Source organism: Octopus sinensis, linkage group LG3 (assembly GCF_006345805.1).
Source record: "Octopus sinensis linkage group LG3, ASM634580v1, whole genome shotgun sequence".
Lineage (NCBI taxonomy): Eukaryota > Metazoa > Mollusca > Cephalopoda > Octopoda > Octopodidae > Octopus > Octopus sinensis.
In genome coordinates, this window is record NC_042999.1 from 129,871,553 (window position 1) to 129,890,635 (window position 19,083).

The 19,083-nt window shown below is 34.7% G+C and overlaps 1 protein-coding gene across 3 annotated transcripts in view; it reads right to left on the bottom strand.

Annotated features, from left to right (window-relative positions):
* Positions 1–4,001: 4,001 nt before the first annotated feature.
* Positions 4,002–19,083, bottom strand: part of LOC115209309 (COP9 signalosome complex subunit 6) — a 29,657-nt gene continuing 14,575 nt past the window's right edge. For 2 of the 3 annotated variants that reach the window (XM_036501321.1, XM_029777650.2), the window contains exons 3-11: positions 18,279–18,407; positions 14,949–15,037; positions 13,386–13,448; positions 13,244–13,282; positions 10,632–10,746; positions 9,027–9,119; positions 6,380–6,480; positions 5,451–5,519; positions 4,002–4,512 (exon numbers count right to left, since the gene is read on the bottom strand). In XM_036501321.1, coding sequence (XP_036357214.1) covers positions 4,441–4,512; positions 5,451–5,519; positions 6,380–6,480; positions 9,027–9,119; positions 10,632–10,746; positions 13,244–13,282; positions 13,386–13,448; positions 14,949–15,037; positions 18,279–18,407 — 770 coding nt within the window. In that variant the 3' untranslated portion in view covers positions 4,002–4,440. The remainder of the gene's footprint in view (positions 4,513–5,450; positions 5,520–6,379; positions 6,481–9,026; positions 9,120–10,631; positions 10,747–13,243; positions 13,283–13,385; positions 13,449–14,948; positions 15,038–18,278; positions 18,408–19,083) is intronic. The other variant, XM_036501322.1, reaches the window with a different exon arrangement.

Sequence of the window (19,083 nt, forward strand, 5' to 3'; positions counted from 1 at the left end):
TCTTCACAAGAACTGGAGACTGTTTTAGCTGAAGAATGGACAAAAATTCCTTTGGAAACAATTTCGATTGTACGAGTCCATACCTTGTAGAATTCAAGCTGTAATTACTGCCAAAGGTGGTCCTACCTCATATTAAAATTTGTTTCAATTTTAAGGTGTTCCCATTATTTTGTCCAACCCCTGTATATGTGAGTACTTTATCTAGACATCATATAATGGTTGTAAATGTGCATCATCATGATACAAGTAAGGTTGTTTGCTTCCAGTCTTTGTGAAAATCATGTCTAGCTATGGGAAAATACTTGCTTGGAAATTGGTGAGAGCTGGCAACAAGAGCATCCAACCATAAAACAATTTCCTCAATAAATTTTGCCTAATCCATGCTAGTATGGAAAAATGGACATTAAATGACAACAGTTAAAGAAGTGTATATAGAGGATGTACTTCTACAACTGTTCAAGTAGTATTTTAATGAAGAACATACTGAATTAGCAGGAGCTGTTCAGGCATGAATATATCCTCTCTCTCAATAGGATGCCTAATCTTTATGGAGAATAAAGTGCAGAATCTGACCTTCTTACAAACTGTCAATATTTAGTTAAAGGTCAAGAATCTGAAATATTAGATTTACTTCTTATATTAATTAAACTGATTGATATTCTCTAAATTCTTAGTCTTTAAATTGTTTGGCAATGTGGGGGTCACCAAAGAAATTTCTGGTTGATTGTAAAGTCTAATATTAGTAAGAACACAAGGGTTATAGTTTTTATATACTTCATGAATATAAATTTTATGCTTTGGGATAATTTTAGGAAATGAAGTAATTTGCACAAAGATTAAAATAATAGCTTGGTTTTAGAATGTTTAGCTGAAATTCATCAATCTTTTAAATCTGTGTTGAGTAAAACTGAGTGTCAATTTTTGGGAATTAGACTATTTTTGTAGAATAAGTCTCAACAAAAATGAAAAGTATGTATGTATAATATAGTCAATAGGTGAGGGCAGATAAGTTCAGTATAGAAAACACATAGTAGTGCCCAAATGAATTTAAACTTAAACTTTGACTTCTTCATTTGGGAAAGGTCCAGTGTCAAGAGTGACTATAAGAGAAATTCAAAATGAGCTGATATGGGGGTAATTATGCAGGTAGACAGTTAGGCTTGATATATACACAGTTGTATAATGAATGGAATGTTCTTTTCATTTCTCTATTTCTTTTTTAAACCTAAGCGGTTCATAAGTCGACCAAGGGATCTGCAGGAGATGCCTAGTTCATTGGAAACTCACTTTTTTGATTTCTGGGTTCTTTGAATCAATGCTTGAGCCACACAACTGTATATGTATTTTTGCCCACCCCTATATATATAAGGGTGGGCAAGGAACACAATAAATACAGAATAAAATATAAAGAAATTAAGTAACTCAACAGCTGTCTCTGGAAGCCAAGGGTTACATATTAATCATAATTTGATCTATGCAAAAAAAAGTCATGAGTATGCAACCAGTAACCAGTCACATGAAGATACTACAGTAAGTCCAGTTCCCTTCTTCATGAGAAGATTGGCAAAATGATGATAATAACAATGTAGTTCAGGAGTAAGATAACACAAGAAATCAGTAAATCTTTAATTAAAGTTATCTGATGGAGAAGTAGGTATTGAACAAGTGAAACATGAGTTATGTCTTCTTCATAATTTTAATGAGACTAGAAAGATATAGAAAACATATATAGGGTCAAGTAGCAAAATCAAAACTGTTGAGATGCTTCTAAGCCTGTAACTATAACTGAAAAATTAGAAGCATGAAACTTTGTCTTAACATAAGGCAAGATAATACTAGATATATATATATATATATTTACTATTAGCAATTACAATCAATTGAATATGGATGTGAAAGACGAAGCATGCTTTTTCTGCCTACATGACATTGGACCAATACTCATTGAGAACAGGTCCATATCAAGTAGATTTAGACCTGGCAAGCAAGAAGGCCAAACTTCTTTGGGAATACATTGTGGAATCCTGAGTATGCTTCGAACATTATGTGATCTTGAATAAATATAACTCATTCAGATCATAATTTTGAGTAATCCAGGGCATCAGAACTTTTATTGGGGATGTTTAAATACTCAGTTGCATTAAGACCAGCTTCAATGAAATGAAATCTCACAACCATTGTTTGCAGTAGCTCCAAATGCCCATCACCAAAGCATGAATGCAATAAATCTGGAAGGCTTGAAAGCAATATCTCTCCAGTTGTAGTGTTTTCATGACAGTGGATTTCAAATTTCTTATCAACAAAGACCCTCACTTTCCCTCCAATGTATGTCAAGTAATTAAGAAGTTCTAGAATTCTCTCAACCATAACAGCTTCAAGAATGAGTAGTGAGAATGCTTCAATACTTGTTGCAAACATATGACTTCATACCTAAGTCAGTTTTAATGGCACTAGCTATCATCCTCCTGTTTATATAATGGGTCTTTGTAAGCTTGATCAACGTGGAAGATAGATTTATTACAACAGATTTTTTTTAACAATCCAAAAAGGAGCAGCTATGTCAGCAAGCAGGCCCTGTTAAATGGGTGACATATCTCTTGTCAAAAGGGCTATGCCCAGGGTGACATATTTTAGCTATAACTTTTTGTCATAGTGATTCCATTTTAAAACAGTTTAAATTTTGCTGCCTGACCCTGTCTGTATTGGTAAGTTGAAAGATAAAAGCTGAAATAATTTAGTCAATGTTATGGTTGGTTGTTGGTTACCAAACAACTTCAGGATCTTTAATAATCAGCTAATTAACTTTAGAGTCAATAAACACTGCATAGTACAAGTGAGGAACTCATCTAACAAGATAAACTTAACTCTTTTTTTCTCAGACTATATAACTTCTACCTCTAGTTAAGCATGATAAACACATGCAATTATAGAAATGATAAAAGAACTATAAAAGTTACTCCAAAATAACCCATTTATGTGAGAGGAAGAAGCCATCAAGTTGAATGAAATACACTAAGCAGGAGTTTAGATGATAGTTCTTGCTTTCAGAAGAAACTGATATAATCTTGTAATGTTGCAGGTAAAAACTGAACAGAAAAGTTTGGATCAACATAGAAAATACATTAACACAGCAATGCTAATTTGGGAAAATAAACTCACTGAATTTACAAGAAAATCAAAATACAGTAAAAGTTTTTTTTTTTAGCAGTGTAAAGTGTATAAATGTTTTTTTAATAAAAGGTAACCAATAAAGATTTTGTTAACTGTAAATAAACAACCAACTCTATATGTTAGTATAATTTTTTATGCTTGCAAAGTAATTTATAGAAAGATACAATTTGTTAAGTCAGAAGTAACTAAATATGTAGCAGTAAAAAAATAGTCTTAAAAGCAAAAAATTACTGGACATTAAATAAAACAGAATTGGTAAATTTAATCCAAATTTGTAGATGAAATTCAATATTAGATTTCATATCACTGTCTGCTGTCAGTTATTCAAGGATGGCTGAAGAACCCTTACATCTCAAGATCTAGACTAGAATTGATGAGTCAATCTTGGTTTAAAAGTGGCATTCAAAATATGTATGTGCTTGCGTGTATGTGTATATGCATGCATAGATGAATGTGTGTGTGTGTGTGTGTGTATGATGGAAATGGAAGAGGTCTTTAATAGTGCTAGGCTTGGGTATGTGATCGAAGTAAAACCTTTGGCTCCATATATAAGTTATTAGTGTTTCAGATCACGCATTTGATAGAGTTAACATACACAAATATTCAACATCAATTTGAGAAAGATTTATAAATAAGAACCTAATAAACTTTGGATCACCATCAATTAAACTGTCCAAAGATTCTGAATGGTGATTTTACTAGAAATCTGAAATACCAAGCAGTTACTAAGTATTTCTGATCACTTCATCTACATGCAGGAATTGAATGTCTGAATTAATGTTTGTTATATAAATATATATAAATAATAAATAATTTAAAAATAACAAGAATAAGAAAGTTATTATTTTATTAAAAAAAAAAAAAAGAACTGAAAGCTTTTAGTGTATGTGTATGTATGTAAGTTTTGTCTGAGCATTAATGTCTAAAGGTTGGAAAGAACTTATGTGAGTGAACCAGTTTGTGTAGTTAACTTATTACTGTCAAAAGGAGTAGATTATGGGTAAACTGGAAAGTAGCAGCCTTCCAGTGCTTGAAGCAAGTCCACAAGTAACAGTTTCTCTCTCACCATGAGCCTTCACAACACAAAGAAATGAAGATTGTAGAAGCTGTGAATGGTAGAGAAGTGACGTAACGTAGAGAAGAAGCAATCAATAGATGCAACTAGGTGTGGTAGCAGCATCTATAATTCTCATTGCCAACTTTTCCTAACTTTCACTGCAACACACAACCACAGAAATAGTGTCATTTTCTGCTGAGTAAATTAACTATTTAAAAGAAGAGTCCTCGCATCCTGCGTCCCATACCTTGACGGTCATATAGCACATTGAATTTATTCACAAACTGAAAATAAAATAAAAGAAATGTCATAAATGTGTCCATAGTTTTCAAAATAATTTAATCAGCACATTTTGTTTCATTACTTAAAAATTAGAACTGGAAATGAATGTTTAACAATAAAAACATAAGACTGATAAAATATTAACATTGGATGTTTCTAGCAGAATGATGATTATATTTAAAGAGAGAAATAAACAGATTTTTAGCTATTTTATATATGTTCATGATTTAGTAAATCTGAAATTTTTTTCCCTCTCAAACTTTAGATAAAATTTACAAGACCGCTCAAAAATAAAAAAATATTAAATCTACTTAATAAACTAGGAAAGACTTGGATTAATTATTGGGAACGCAAATGTAATTTTAAGAGGGTTGTGCTTTCTTCCAATGTTGTAGGAATGAGTCTTGTCTTGTCTTATAATGGCATTCATCTGGGAGGGGTTAAGCCAGCTCCTAGTTGTGAGTTCATAGGAGTTTCAAGGGATGATCAGAGGCTACAAAAATAGTTCCCGTCTGTATTTGTAAGCCACCATACACAACCAGTGGGAGGTCGTCCTTGTATTGCACCTTCTTGCTGCAAGATGCCTGCAGACAAAATCCAATGCCACCAGGAAGCTACCAGATTCTGGGATAGACGCTACCCCTGAAATTCACCATTGCCTTCCAGTTAGCTGGGTTGCAGCCTTAGCACTGCCAGAATCAGATCTGTTTGCCTTGGATGGCACTACCAGACCTCAATGGCATAGCTCTGACACTCATTCATTTAATCTTCCCACTACAATGAGGTCAAGGGTTGGACTTTGTGGAAGAAAGAATATGTGAGGTTGATGCTTATCTCCCGAGAGGTAAGAGGTAAGTTGTTCATATTTTCTCACTGTGAGGGTAGCAATATCACTAAAGTAAATGTTTATGTGATTGTGAAAGAAATATTTAATTCTTACCTGATTAATAGTATTACAACTTTTGGTTATAGTTCCTAAGTAGGACATGAGACAAACATCATTGCATTGCTAGAAAAACAAAACAATTTTCTTTAATCTATAAATCAAGTATTGATTGAGTGATTGGTAGAAATAACATTAAATGTAATTCATAATATTTAAAACATGAAATACCAATTTCAATTTAAAACAGAATTAAGTAAACAATAGGTTGATGACTATTTATTTGATTTTGCTGTTTTTATTATTACATTTAATTTTTTTCCCATTTAGACACAGGTTTTATGAGTTTACTGACTCCTAATCTATTAACAAAACCTGTTCCCTTGATCTTGCAAAACTATCCAATCTACATTAGCAGGAAAAATTAATATAAAAATAAGAGAAGTATTGTAATATTGAAGAAGGTAAAGAGAGAGAAAAGAGAAAGCTTCTGACAATGCAAAAAGTTTTATAAAACCTTTATATTTCAGGAATAAGAAATCCAACAAGTAAGAGGTTAAGTCAATTACATCGACCCCATTGTTCAACTTGTACTTATTTTAGTAACCCTGAAAGGATGAAAGGCATAGTTGACCTCAGAATGTAAGGACAGATGAAATGCCAAAGCATTTTGCCCAGCATGCTAATGAGTCTAACAGAAATATTAGAAATCACCTCCTAGCTAAATGTACCTCCTAATTTTTTTTCATTTCAAATTTAAATCATATTATTGTAGTAACATTGACTAAATCTAAAATGGGTTCTTCAGTTTTCCATGTAATGCTTCATGATGGAATTAAGGGCTAAACTTCAAATATTCATGAAAATGATTGGTATAGCTACATTTCTTTTTCAGAGAAGTAATACACTTGTGGCAAAGTTTAAAAAAAAAAATTGATGTCTCCATACAGATATTATCAGAACAAACAAACTATTATTTTACTTACAGTGTAAAAATCTTCTCGAAATTTGGGTGTGTTGATGACTGGCAGTCGATAACACAAGCTGTAGGCTTCTCGGAGAATATCATGGTTCATTTTTAAATCACCTGCAAAAGAAAGGTAATGATGATAAAGCTGGTCACTGGTGACACTTGTAATTTTTCTTTGTAAAGATAAATATTGGGTCAACCAAAGCCTTGTGAGTGGATTTGGTAGATGGAAACTGAAAGAAGCCTGTCATATATATATGTATATATCTATGTGTGTGTCTTTGTGTTCATCCCCAACCACCACTTAACAATCGGTGTTGGTGTGTTTACATCCCCATAACTTAGCAGTTTTCAAAAGCAGCCGATAGAATAAGTACTAGGCTTAAAGAAAAATAAATCCTGGGTTGATTTGTTCAAATAAAATCCTTCAATACTATTCTCCCACTCAGTAGAGGTGTGTTGTCTTTTGAGTTAATTGATGATTTCACTAGTACCAGTGTCATGAATTAAAAAGCATCCACATCCAATACACTCTGTAAAGTGGTCTGCATTAGGAAAGGCATCCAACTATAGAAACATACCAAAGCAGACAATGGAGCTCATTGCATTCACCAAACCCATGCAAGCATGGAAGACGACCATTACATAACGTTGATGAGTCATCAAAATTATATTTTCAATAAAGGTTAGTTTATATTATTTTACTAGTTTCAGTCATCGGCCTGAGCCATTTTAGGACAACAATTTCAAGATTTATAGTCAATCACTAACCCTAGTAGTAATTTTGTTTGGTACTTATTTTATAAACCTGTGTTTAAAAATTGGTAACTTATCATATTTTGTGTAAAGGGATGCAATTTGACACAATATTTTACATAAACATAGATTCACATGTGATTTTTATAAGACTGCAATGAGTTTCCACAGTTTCTGTCTATCAAATTCCACACATAAGGTATATGTATACTATACATATATATATACACACACTATTTTATCATCACTGTTTAACATCCACTTTTCCATGATGGCATGAGTCAGATGGAATTTGTTGAGACAGATTTTCTACAGCTGAATGCCCTTCCTGTTGCAAACCCACCTGTTTCCAACAAAGAGATATTTTCACATGGCTAAACATGCTTTTCCTGGAAGACAGGAAATGAACAACCTCACTTATACAACAGTGATGTTCATTTACAATCATTATCAAATGTCAAGACAAGGGTAAACACAAACATATACATAATATAAAACAGGCTTCTTTCAGTTTCCACCAACTAAATCCACTAACATGGCTTTAGTTGGCTAGGGACTATATTAGAAGACTAAGCTCAAGGTGCTTCACTGGAACTGAACCGAAGACCACATGGTTGGGAAGTAATCCTCTTCACCACACAAACCACAGTGTGGTTATATATATTGTTGTGAGTTCAACTTAGGGACAGTTGATTGCGACCTACTTTTGGGATAAACCGATTGTTCTGTCGGATTCACGAAGGAGTAATGAGCTTTTAGGGGACCTTTGGCCTTGTGCCGGTCAACGAAAGTTCGTTGTAAACACCCCTTAAAAAGGAGGAACTTTGAGCTGTAAAGACAGTCGGCCGGAAACTCTGCGAGAGGCAAGTCAGTCGAGGACAGAGCAAGTTGTTTCTGCTGTGAGAGATGAAGAGGCAGTTGGCAGTTGGGATTTAGCAGTGGCTGTTCTGCTGTGACAGTGTACTGAAAGAGGAAGACAGTCATGAGAGTATGACAGTAGAGTGAGAGGATGAGGGGTTGAGGAAGACATACAATAGGATTAAGCAGTTAATAGCGATGGACTACGGTGTGAGGCATTGGCTGTTGTACGGTATGTGTTTAATTATGTTTTGATATGTGAAGAAAAAGAAGGAAAGAGTTGTGGTATTTATGTTCAGAATTGTTGTGGAAAAGAAAGAACAGTGCTAAAAGGCTGGAAAAGAAATGTATAAAGACATTATGTTAAAGAATCGAACATTGTGAATTGTGTTGATATGTGAATTATGTAAAAAGAATTGTATTGATACGTGTTACAAAAAAAGGAGAAAGAAGTGCTAAAGAGAAAAAGAAAGACTCTGATATAGTCTTTAAAGACTGAAAAGAACTCTGAACTGTATCGTTAATGTGTACGTTAATTGTAACGTGAATTATTTGTGACATGAACATTGTATACCTGTTTCTTGCATGTGTTTTCTTTAAATGCTGTTGTTATATTGCATCTGCATGCTGTTGATTCTGTTGCTTGTATTTATCTGATGTATCACATTGTATTTGTTGTAATAGTCATGTAAACTAGTAGGTTAAATGTAAGCCGATTGCCTCTGTGTCTCTTCCTGCTGCTGTTGTTGTTGTTATCTCTCTCCTCTCTGAGTTCCGTGGCGAACTTTCCCGATCGATCGAGCCTGGTCAATCGTCGTCGCTCGACTTGTTGGGATCCCAGGTTCGAGTTCGAGCGACGGCAGGTGGGATTCCGTAACAATTTTGGGGTTCCGTAACAATATATATATTAGTGTAAATCACTTAAAGTGCTGTTCAGTAAGATCAAACCTAGAACCAAAAGGTTCTTAAAATTATTTGGCTATTCCTACAGATAAGTCAAAGTATTAGAAACAGAATTAGCAACTTGCTTAAAAAACAAAAACAGTTACCTGCTTGAACAGCTTTAATGTACTGTAGTAATAGCTTCACTCGGCTGTCTAGCATTTTAATAGAACTGTGTTGAGCAATCAGATGTTCTGCTACTAAAAAAAATATTAGAATATGGGAAGTATAACTGAATTTAAGATAATGGTCAATTAAATTTAAAACAAAAACAGAGTGTCTACAGACTCTTTAGTCAGAATGCTGTTATTTGTGACTGTGTTTCTTGTATTTTGAAGCTAATTAAGTATAGATCATAAAATGGTCCAGACAATAGAGTACTGGACTAAATGCATAAAAAGTATCAAGTTCAATCCCTTGCTGTTTCTGAGTTCAAATCCTATTAGGTTGTTGTGGCTAACATACTTGGGTCAATATTAAATAGTAAATACCTCTCCAATGAAATAAAGACCCCATGCCTGGTCAAGAGAAACCAATATTGCAATTTATTACACACACATAAGTAACAAGACTTATGTTTAATAGAGAAATTGTAGTTCACCCTTTAGCATTCAGATTACTTGGTCAAACGCAATGTTTATTTATTCACATTGTTTTGAATTAATCATGCATTTTCTCATAGATTCAAGATTTTGATAATGAGATTGTTTATTTTTTTAGAATGATATTGTTGGGTAGGAGTCAAAGGCTAATCTGACCAGTCTACATGTAAAATAAGTATAATATTTGGACTAGATATGACCAGTTTAACTCCCAAACTACACAAGTATTGATTTCTAAGCTTGACCAAAGCACACAACTCTACTTTCCATTTAGCTAGAGTGTGTTCCTCATGCTCATTTTATGGTTGCATCTTTGAGAAAATCAATCTTGGCAATTTAGTACCTAATCCAAGTTCATGTAAAAAGTTCCAATTTAAAACTCTATTCAACTAATGTTAAAGCAGAAAATAGAAATCTTTGTAGGTGGATATTTGATTATTAATATAAGGTGATTAACACGAATGTTCCAAACAATGTGTGTATAGTAAATTCGGTTAAAACAAAGCTCTTTGCAAAAAAGGGAAAAGAGAACTGATTTGATACTAATATATTTGCTTAGTCATTCCTCCACCAATCTTTAGAGACACATGGAATGATGTCTGTTGTCTCAATGGGTTGTACAGCACAATATTCACAAAAGACTAAATCTAGTACTGCCAGCTAAAGGAATACTTGTCAATTTTACAATGCTACATCTTGTAGCAGTGAACTATAACTTCTCTGGATCTTGTAATACCCACTCAAAAAACCAACTAAAGTTTTTTCCCAACTCCACTGTTTATATAAGATTTATATATATATATATATATATTAATCTGTGTAAGAATTAAGTGAAGTGCAACGCACAACAAATTGTTGAGAAATATATATGCTGTGCACTTAATTATAAAGTAACAGAAAATATAAAAACTGCAAAAACTTATAGAATAAAATTTAAGGAAAATAAGATAGTTAAGATTCAGTTGTATAACACCTGTATTTGAACAATAAAATTTGTGAAAAATGAAGAAAAAATAACATTTGTGTAATAATGGTTTATATTTTTATCTGATATAAGAAAGAAAAACAAATTAAAAAGCTTTTAAGAAATTTTGGAATTTTACAACTTACCTGATGAACTTTCTCCTGAATCTGAAGTAGAAACCCTTGCTACATGGTCAACACCAATTCTCTCAGCTTCTTCAGTGGCAAGAGTGTACTCAAGGGATACAAACAGTAAAGTGGACTACAATGAACACAGAAAAGAGCAAGTTGAAAAATCTACACAGATATTAAAATGATACATTTCATGTGTCTAGTTATAAAACATTTGAAGGATGAAGACTGCAGCAAAAAAAGATATCACTAAACATGTCGTTTCATTAACACAACATTTTCAGGAAAAAAAAACAAAAGAACAACTGCTGCTTGTCAAAAAGAGATACAAGAGAGTTTTCTAGTGAAGGACTGTTTTTAAGATAATCTGAAACATAAACACCGAAGTGTTATAAAATGTCCTCTTTCCGAGATAGTAACATGTTTGTTTGTACAGTGGGTAGAGGAGTATGAGCACTATTCAACAATATTACTGAAGAATCACAAATGGATGAGTTGTAACATGTTGGAGGACCAGTGATCTGTATCTTGTGGCCAACACTGCACTTTATCCCTAGCAAACATATCTAACTTTTACTGACTTCCTCTACCTACCTTATAAATAGATACTATGTATCTGTCAGAATACTACTTAAGCCCTGTCTAACTAAAAACTAACTATTTTGTGGTGCTGATAAGAGAGAAGTCTTGTCCCTAATAATATTGGTTGCAAATTTTGGCACAAGACCAGCAATTTCAGGGAGGGAATAAGTCGATTACATCAACCCCAGTGTCCAACTGGTACCTATTTAATTGATCCCCAAAGGGATGAAAGGTAAAGTCAACCTCGGTGAAATTTGAACTCAGAATGTAAAGACAGACAGAATGTTGTTAAGCATGCATTTTGCCCAGCATGCTAATGATTCTGCCAGCTCACCACTTCTTCATCACTATTAATATTACCACTATGCTATGACACCTCTCATCAAAATAGAATGAGAGCTAAGGAGCCTTGACAAAAAAAAAAGAAAACACTAAAGTAACTTTAGAAAGTCATCCAATATAAATCACTACAAAAAGATAAAGTGCCAAAATTAACTAGAATTTAATAAACTAATCCGTTACCAGCCTTGCCTGGCCCCCATGCCGGTGGCACGTAAAAAGCACCATCCAATTGTGGCCATTGCCAGCCTTGCCTGGCTCCTGTGCCGGTGGTACGTAAAAAGCACCATCCGATCATGGCCATTGCCAGCCTCGCCTGGCTCCCGTGCCGGTGGCACGTAAAAAGCACCATCCGTCCATGGCCGTTTGCCAGCTCCGTCTGGCACCTGTGCGGGCGGCACGTAAAAAGCACCCACTACACTCATGGAGTGGTTGGCGTTAGGAAGGGCATCCAGCCGTAGAAACACTGCCATATCAGACTGGGCCTGATGTAGCCTTCTGGCTTCACAGCATGCTTCCATGAAATTCTATTCTCTGCAGGGAAAAACCGTGGCCAAAAGTTGTAATGCTTCAAATAGCTTACATGGATACTTCCAAGTGCAAAACAAGTTTACAAGTGGTTTTCACATTTTAGGAATGGTTACTTGAAGACCAACCTCATTCAGGGCGTCTGTCAGCCTCCCAAATGAATGAAAACATCATGAAAATTCATGAACTGATCTTGGAGGACCATCACTGAACAACTGACAAACTTGTTGATATGACTGGTGTGTCCTAGACCTCCTGCCAACAAATTTTGAGCAAGGAATTACGAATGAAAAGAGTTACTGCAAAATTTGTGCCTCGCTTGCTCACGGAAGATCAAAAGCAGTCCTTACTGAATGTGTGTCGTAAACTCAAAGAACAGTTGGAAATTGATCTGGACCCTTTTATGAAGGTCATCACAGGTGATGAGAGCTGGTACTACAGAATTTGAAGACATGGAAGAGGTGAAGAAAAAAACAACAGAGGCATTAAAAGACATAACTTTGCAAGAGTTCCAGCACTGCTTCGAACAGTGGAAAATGTGTCTGGACCTATGTGTTGCTTCAAATGGAGAATACTTTGAAGGCAATAAAAGTGTAAACATGTAAAACTAAGTGAACAAAATAACACTGCAAAATTTTGGTTTCTTTTGGGTACTCCCTCATATATACTTTTGCCTCACCTATAGAATTGATATCAAGCAGTTAATGGCCTCAATATTTATTCGAATGATATGGTGACAAGCTAGCAGAATTGTTAGCACACTAGGAAAAATGTTTAGTGGTATTTTGTCTGTCTATTATGTTCTGAATACAAATGCTGCCAAGGTTAACTTAGCCTTTCATCCTTTCAGTGGTCATTAAAATAAGTACTAGTTGAGCACTGGGGTCAATTTAATTGACTTACTCCTTCCTCAAAATTGCTGGCCTTGTGCCAAAATTTGAAACCAATATATGTGATATATAAAAATAATTCATTTGTATGGGTCTATATGGTACAACAGTGAAGTTAAAGTAAATGAAACACTAGCTATTTAAAGAGTTAATAGCAGTAATAATTTATGAAAGATACTGAAACATTTTAAATAACTTTTATAAGAAACATACTACACTATACTAGACATCTTGGATATTAATTTTAAAAGTATGGGAGTCAAAAGCAAGAAGGAATAGCATACATACCTGACCGTTTATAAGGGATTCATATAAAGTAACAGGTAACTGTGGAAAAAAAAATACATATATATTTTCAAAATATTCTGTTAATTACAAAAAAGATGAAAATAGGTAAATAGAAATTTATTGAAGCTTGAGAAATACATACATCAGTGTGTCCTGCTAAGGGATTCAGCTTGAGAAATATTGGACTTTCATTAATACGACACATCTGTAAATGACCAAACAATATTATTAATATTCAAAATTCAAATATACAACTAATATTTAAAAATAACTTTTATTTCTTTAACTCTTCAGCTTTCAGATTACTCTATCAAATGTAATTCTTATTTATTGATATCATTTTGAATTAATCATGCAGTATCTCATAGCTTCAAGATTTTGATGATGATTGTTTACTTTTTACAGTGACATTGTAGGGTAGGTGTGAGGCCAGATCTAGTTGGTATGAACATATTAACCAAGTAGAATATTTTGGTCTAATATGGCTGGTTTAAATGTGGAAGGGTTAATGACCCCAAGGGTCATAGAATGTACTGTAAAGCAATATGCAGTAGATTACAGTGAAAAGAAACAAATTCTATTCCAGTTTACATTTTATCATCATTTAATATATACATTTCCATGCTTGTATGAGTCAGATGGAATTTTTTAAAAAAGATTGTCTATGGCTAATTGACTTTACCATCATCTGTTTCTAAAGCAAGGTAATATTTTTCCCATGTTTAGACATGGGCAACTAAAAATAAATGACACCATTTGTATGATGGTGACACTCTTTAACAACGCTAACAAGACACACACATAGCTCAGCTTCTATCTAAGTCCACTCACAAGGCTCTGATTGGATTGGCACTATAATAGAAGACACTTTCTCAAAGTGCCTTGCAGTGGGATTGAACCCAAAACCAAGTGGTTGGGAAACAAACTTTTTAACCACACAACCATGCCTGCATCCTGATTTTTAAATGGATAAGCAATAAAATGAAACAATTCTGAAACATGCTTGTTTTAATAGGTGATAGTTGTTTATATAATTGGATGGAAATGCAGCGAGCTATATTTCTGTTAAACAGCCAATTAAAAAAACCTTACCTACTTTAAAATTGTAACTATAAGAAACAAGGCAGCCTACATTTTTAATGTTCTTAGTAGTTGTGATAAACTTTAATTTCTTAATAATGTTTTCTTTTAAGTACAATTGTGTTTTTCAGCTTAATTATGACATCTATTCATATTCCAGGCGCTATGAAATTTCAAAATTATGTGAACAAATTACATTTTCAAATAAACTGAAACTATTCTGAAAACTGTCGCAGGAAATGAAAAAAAATGAATTCTAAGCCAAACTGAAATTATGTAATTAGATAACTCTCTTGTTAACCCATTATCATTTAGACTACTCTGTTAAATGTAATGCATATTTATTCACATTGTTTTGAAATGACTGTGCATTATCTTGTAGCTTCAAGATTTTGATTATGTGATCCTTGATTTTTAGAAACACATTGTAAGATAGGTGTGAAAGGCTGGATCTGGCCAGTTCAAACATACAATAAGTGGAATATCTAGGCTGGATATGGCCAGTTTAAATACTAAAGGGTTATGATGTGCAATATGTTACATGATTTACAAGCAAAAGAATTTAGATAAAAACTATTTGAAGCTGAATAGGTGAAGCAACAATGAAAGGCAATGTAGGTATTACCTGTCTGTGTACTTTAATGTCACTAAGAGTTGGAGGACCTCCTGTTGTGTACCAACCAAGGAAATCCATATCACTAAATACTTGTTTGACTGGAAAGAAATAAACAAAAATAATGCTTTAATCAGTTGTTGAAAGTGACAAATGAAGTCAAAGAAAATTAAATATTAAACAGCAAGAAAAGTTGATTGAAAAAGAAACTGCAACAATGCAAGTTAGAACAAAGTAAAAACAAAAACAATGGCTAACAAAGTTTATTATATTTAACATTTCTGCCATTCAAAGCTCTAATCATCAATGGAAGAGAATGATACATCATTCTGACATGAAAAGATGGATGGATGGAACAGAATAGCAACATGTACAGTTTGATAGTGTTAATACTAACAGATTAGCATCACCATAATTCTAGTATGTTGTTGAGAGTGGTTTTTAACTGTTTAATAAAAATAAGAGAAAATCCAGAGAAAATGCAGTGTAAGTCAACATCAGCAACAAGTACCATATTTTAACATGTATAAGGAACCCATTTTTGCCAAAAATTAGATTAAAAAATATAGGAGTTTCTTATACATGGATAGTATTATAATCCCTTACAAAATCTTTTTTCCAAATTTTAAGCCCCAAAAATTAGGGGATTCCTTATACATGTTAAAATACGGTAATTCATGAGGAAGTGTAATAGTTAAAATACAGTTGCCACAAGGAATGGAAAAATTCTGTCAATTCAAGTTCAGGCCCTTTATTGAGAAAGGGAAGAAATATAGTCATGTCTCTGCCAAAACTATAAATATTTCAGGCAATTGCTGAGAGGCTCTTGTGTTGTTTCATTTTGTTGAAACTGGTGTTGACTATATTTTTTGTGAGAATTTGTCCAATTTCAAACAATAGGTGTAGGCATGGTTGTGTGGTAAGGAATCTGCTTCCCAACCACATGGTTTTGGGTTTGATCACACTGCAAGACATCTTGGGTGTCTTCTACTATAGTCCTGGGCTGATAAAAACTTTGAGTGGATTTGGTAGACAGAAACTGAAAGAAGCCTGTCATGTGTAGAAGTATATATATATATACACACACACACTTATATACATACATGTGTATGTATATGTCTGCCCATCCTTTGAAAACCAGTATTGGTATGTTTGTGTCCCTATCTCTTTAACTTGGTGATTCAGTAAAAGTGATTGTTAGAATAAGTACCAAACTTAAAAAAGAATAAGTACGGGGATTAATTTGTTTCAGTAAAATCCTTCAAAGCAGTGTGCCCCAACCTGGCCACAGTCCAATGACTGAAATAAGTAAAAGAAAAAAAAAATAATGCAGCATTGCAGTAATAATAATGTCAGTTGCTATACCTTATGGTACAACCATTTTTATTGGCTGGAATAATGTTCAGACATAGCACTTGATGTAAGATGTCTGAACATTTAATGCTTGGTTCATGTTCTTATGGCCAGTACATTCTGTTCTATATTTTAGTGATGAAGAATTATTTACATTGGACAGATATGTGTCTTCATCTTGTTTATTGTAAATCAGCCGAAAAGTTGTGGGAACAACAAACAAGATGAGGACACATATCCGTCTAATGTAAATAATGTCCAGTACATTCTGTAAAGTGGTTGGCATTAGGAAGGATATCCAGCTGTCCTTCCTAATGCTGAAGTAGACTATGGAACCTGGTACAGCCCTGGCATTGCCAGTTCCTGTCAAGCTGTCCAACCCATGACAGCAGGCAAAATAGACATTAAATGTTGATGATGATAGTTATTCTTTTATTTCAGTCATTTTGAATGCAGCCATGCTGAAGCACTGTCAAGCAAATTGACCCCAGGACTTATTCTTCATAAGCCTAGTACTTATTCTATCTGTCTCTTTTGCCGAACTGCTAAGTTACAGGGACGTAAACACACCAGCATTGGTTGTCAAGCTATGTTGGAGGTGGGGACAAATACAGACACACAAACATATACATATATATATATATATATATATATATCATCATCATCATCATCATCATCATCGTTTAACGTCCGCTTTCCGCGCTAGCACGGGTTGGACGGTTTGACCGGGTCTGGGAAGCCAAGGGCCGCACCAGGCTCCAGTCTGAATCTGGCAGAGTTTCTACGGCTGGATGCCCTTCCTAACGCCAACCACTCCGTGAGTGGATTGGGTGCTTTTTACGTGCCACCTGCACAGGGGCCGGAGGGTCCGGCATCGTCACGATCGGTTCGAGCATTTTAACGCGTCAGCGGCACGGGGGCAACGAGGTCCGGGGTACTTTGGGGATCCGGGGTACTTAGAATGGGTAGGGGGTATGTGGAATTGCTGCAGAAAGCAGCCCGGGTCTTTGTAGTCACAGCATTTATCGTCACTGAGTAACGTAATTAGGTAGAGGAAAGAAATACAGATATTCTAGAGTTGAGTTGGGGAGGGAGGGGTCCAGTTGAGGCGGGTAATATAGGGGAGCAACCAGTGGGGAAGGTTGGGGTATGGAGGAACGATGGCAGGAAGGGGTTGGTGAAGGTTCCTAAGAAATAAAACTTAGGATATTACGAGGCGGGAGGGTACTAAAGGGGATGGTCGGAATGAGGCAGTGTCAGGAGGAAGCGTAAGACCGGTGGGCAGTTGATGAGCTATGGCGCTAGCAGCTTCTCTTTTCACAGTGAAAGCACATGAGGAGAAGGGGTAGTGGGGGGAGGGGGAGGGGGTAGGGCGTACCCGGTGTAGATGAGTAAGGCGTATCCGGTGTAGATGGTGAGTGGGGGGAGGGAGTAGGGCGTACCCGGTGTAGATGAGTAAGGCGTATCCGGTGTAGATGGTGAGATCAGGGTATACTGGTGGTGGTGGTGGTGAGAACAGAGTTCACCGGTATTGGTGGTGGGGGTGGGGACAATGGGCTTCTTTCAGTTTCCATCTACTAAATCCACTCACAAAGCTTTGGTTGGCCTGAGGCTATAGTAGCAGACACTTACCCAAGGTACCACGCAGTGGGACTGAACCCGAAACCATGTGGTTGGTAAGTAAGCTACTTATCACACAGCCACTCCTGCGCCTATAGTACAGGTAGCTAAGTTATCTAAAATTTAACAGATGAACTGAAGATAGAATGCATATAAAGGCAGAGGGAAAAATATTTCATTGTCAAGATTTTAAACTTGCATTATGCCAACTGTCCAACCCATGCCAGCATGGAAACTGGACGTTAAATGATGATGATGACAGAATAAAAAATTTCATCATAAACAAACTAAAATAAAGAAATTAAGTGATTAGCAAGTATTTCAGGAAAATGTAAAGAAAAACCTTTTCTTCATAGAAACAACACTTACATTGTTCTTCTTTGGTCTTGTAATATTCCATATTGATGACTATATCATTAACTTTATCATATGCCAATTCAAAAGAATTCATGACTTCAAGATTCCTATCTTTCTGTTGACCAATCAGAGCTCCTAGCACTTAAAAAGAAAAGAGCATTCAATTTTAAGAATATGAAACATTGACAGTTAATTTTCAATTGTTTTAAAGAAATTTTTAATAAGGTTTATTAATTACTTTTTCCTAAAGCTTTATGCCTGTCATTCAGTACATCAACCTTAACTTATCTAAATTCATGCCATTGACCAACTGTTTTCCCTTTAGACCCTTTTTTTTTTTCATTTTCAGTTAGTTTATCATCTTTTGCAAACGTTGGTAGCTAATCTAAATAAAAGGTTAGAAAAGGAATTTTAAAATTAGATTTCCTCCTTAATACTGTTAAGTAAGCAGCACCATAACAACACAATCACAAGCCATCATGTCTTTTAAGAACAAACATACTGTGAGATGAACTTGACAGCTTTATCTGCTAACAGTCATACTCATTATATATCTCCAAAAACAAAACAATTTACATTACTGTATCCTCACTATTCAAGAACAAATACATCAGATTTCCTATAAATTATTTGGCTTAACATTTCTCATAAGCCTTTTATAGATGCAAAAATTTCGAAAAAAAAAACAAAGAATCTGTGAAAAGTTACAAAGGTTGAGATCACTATTCAATGCCAGATGATACTTAGTCCTGAACATCTGTAAACCCTACACAAGGCACAATCGCTTATTTATCACTATAGAGAACTGCCTAAATTC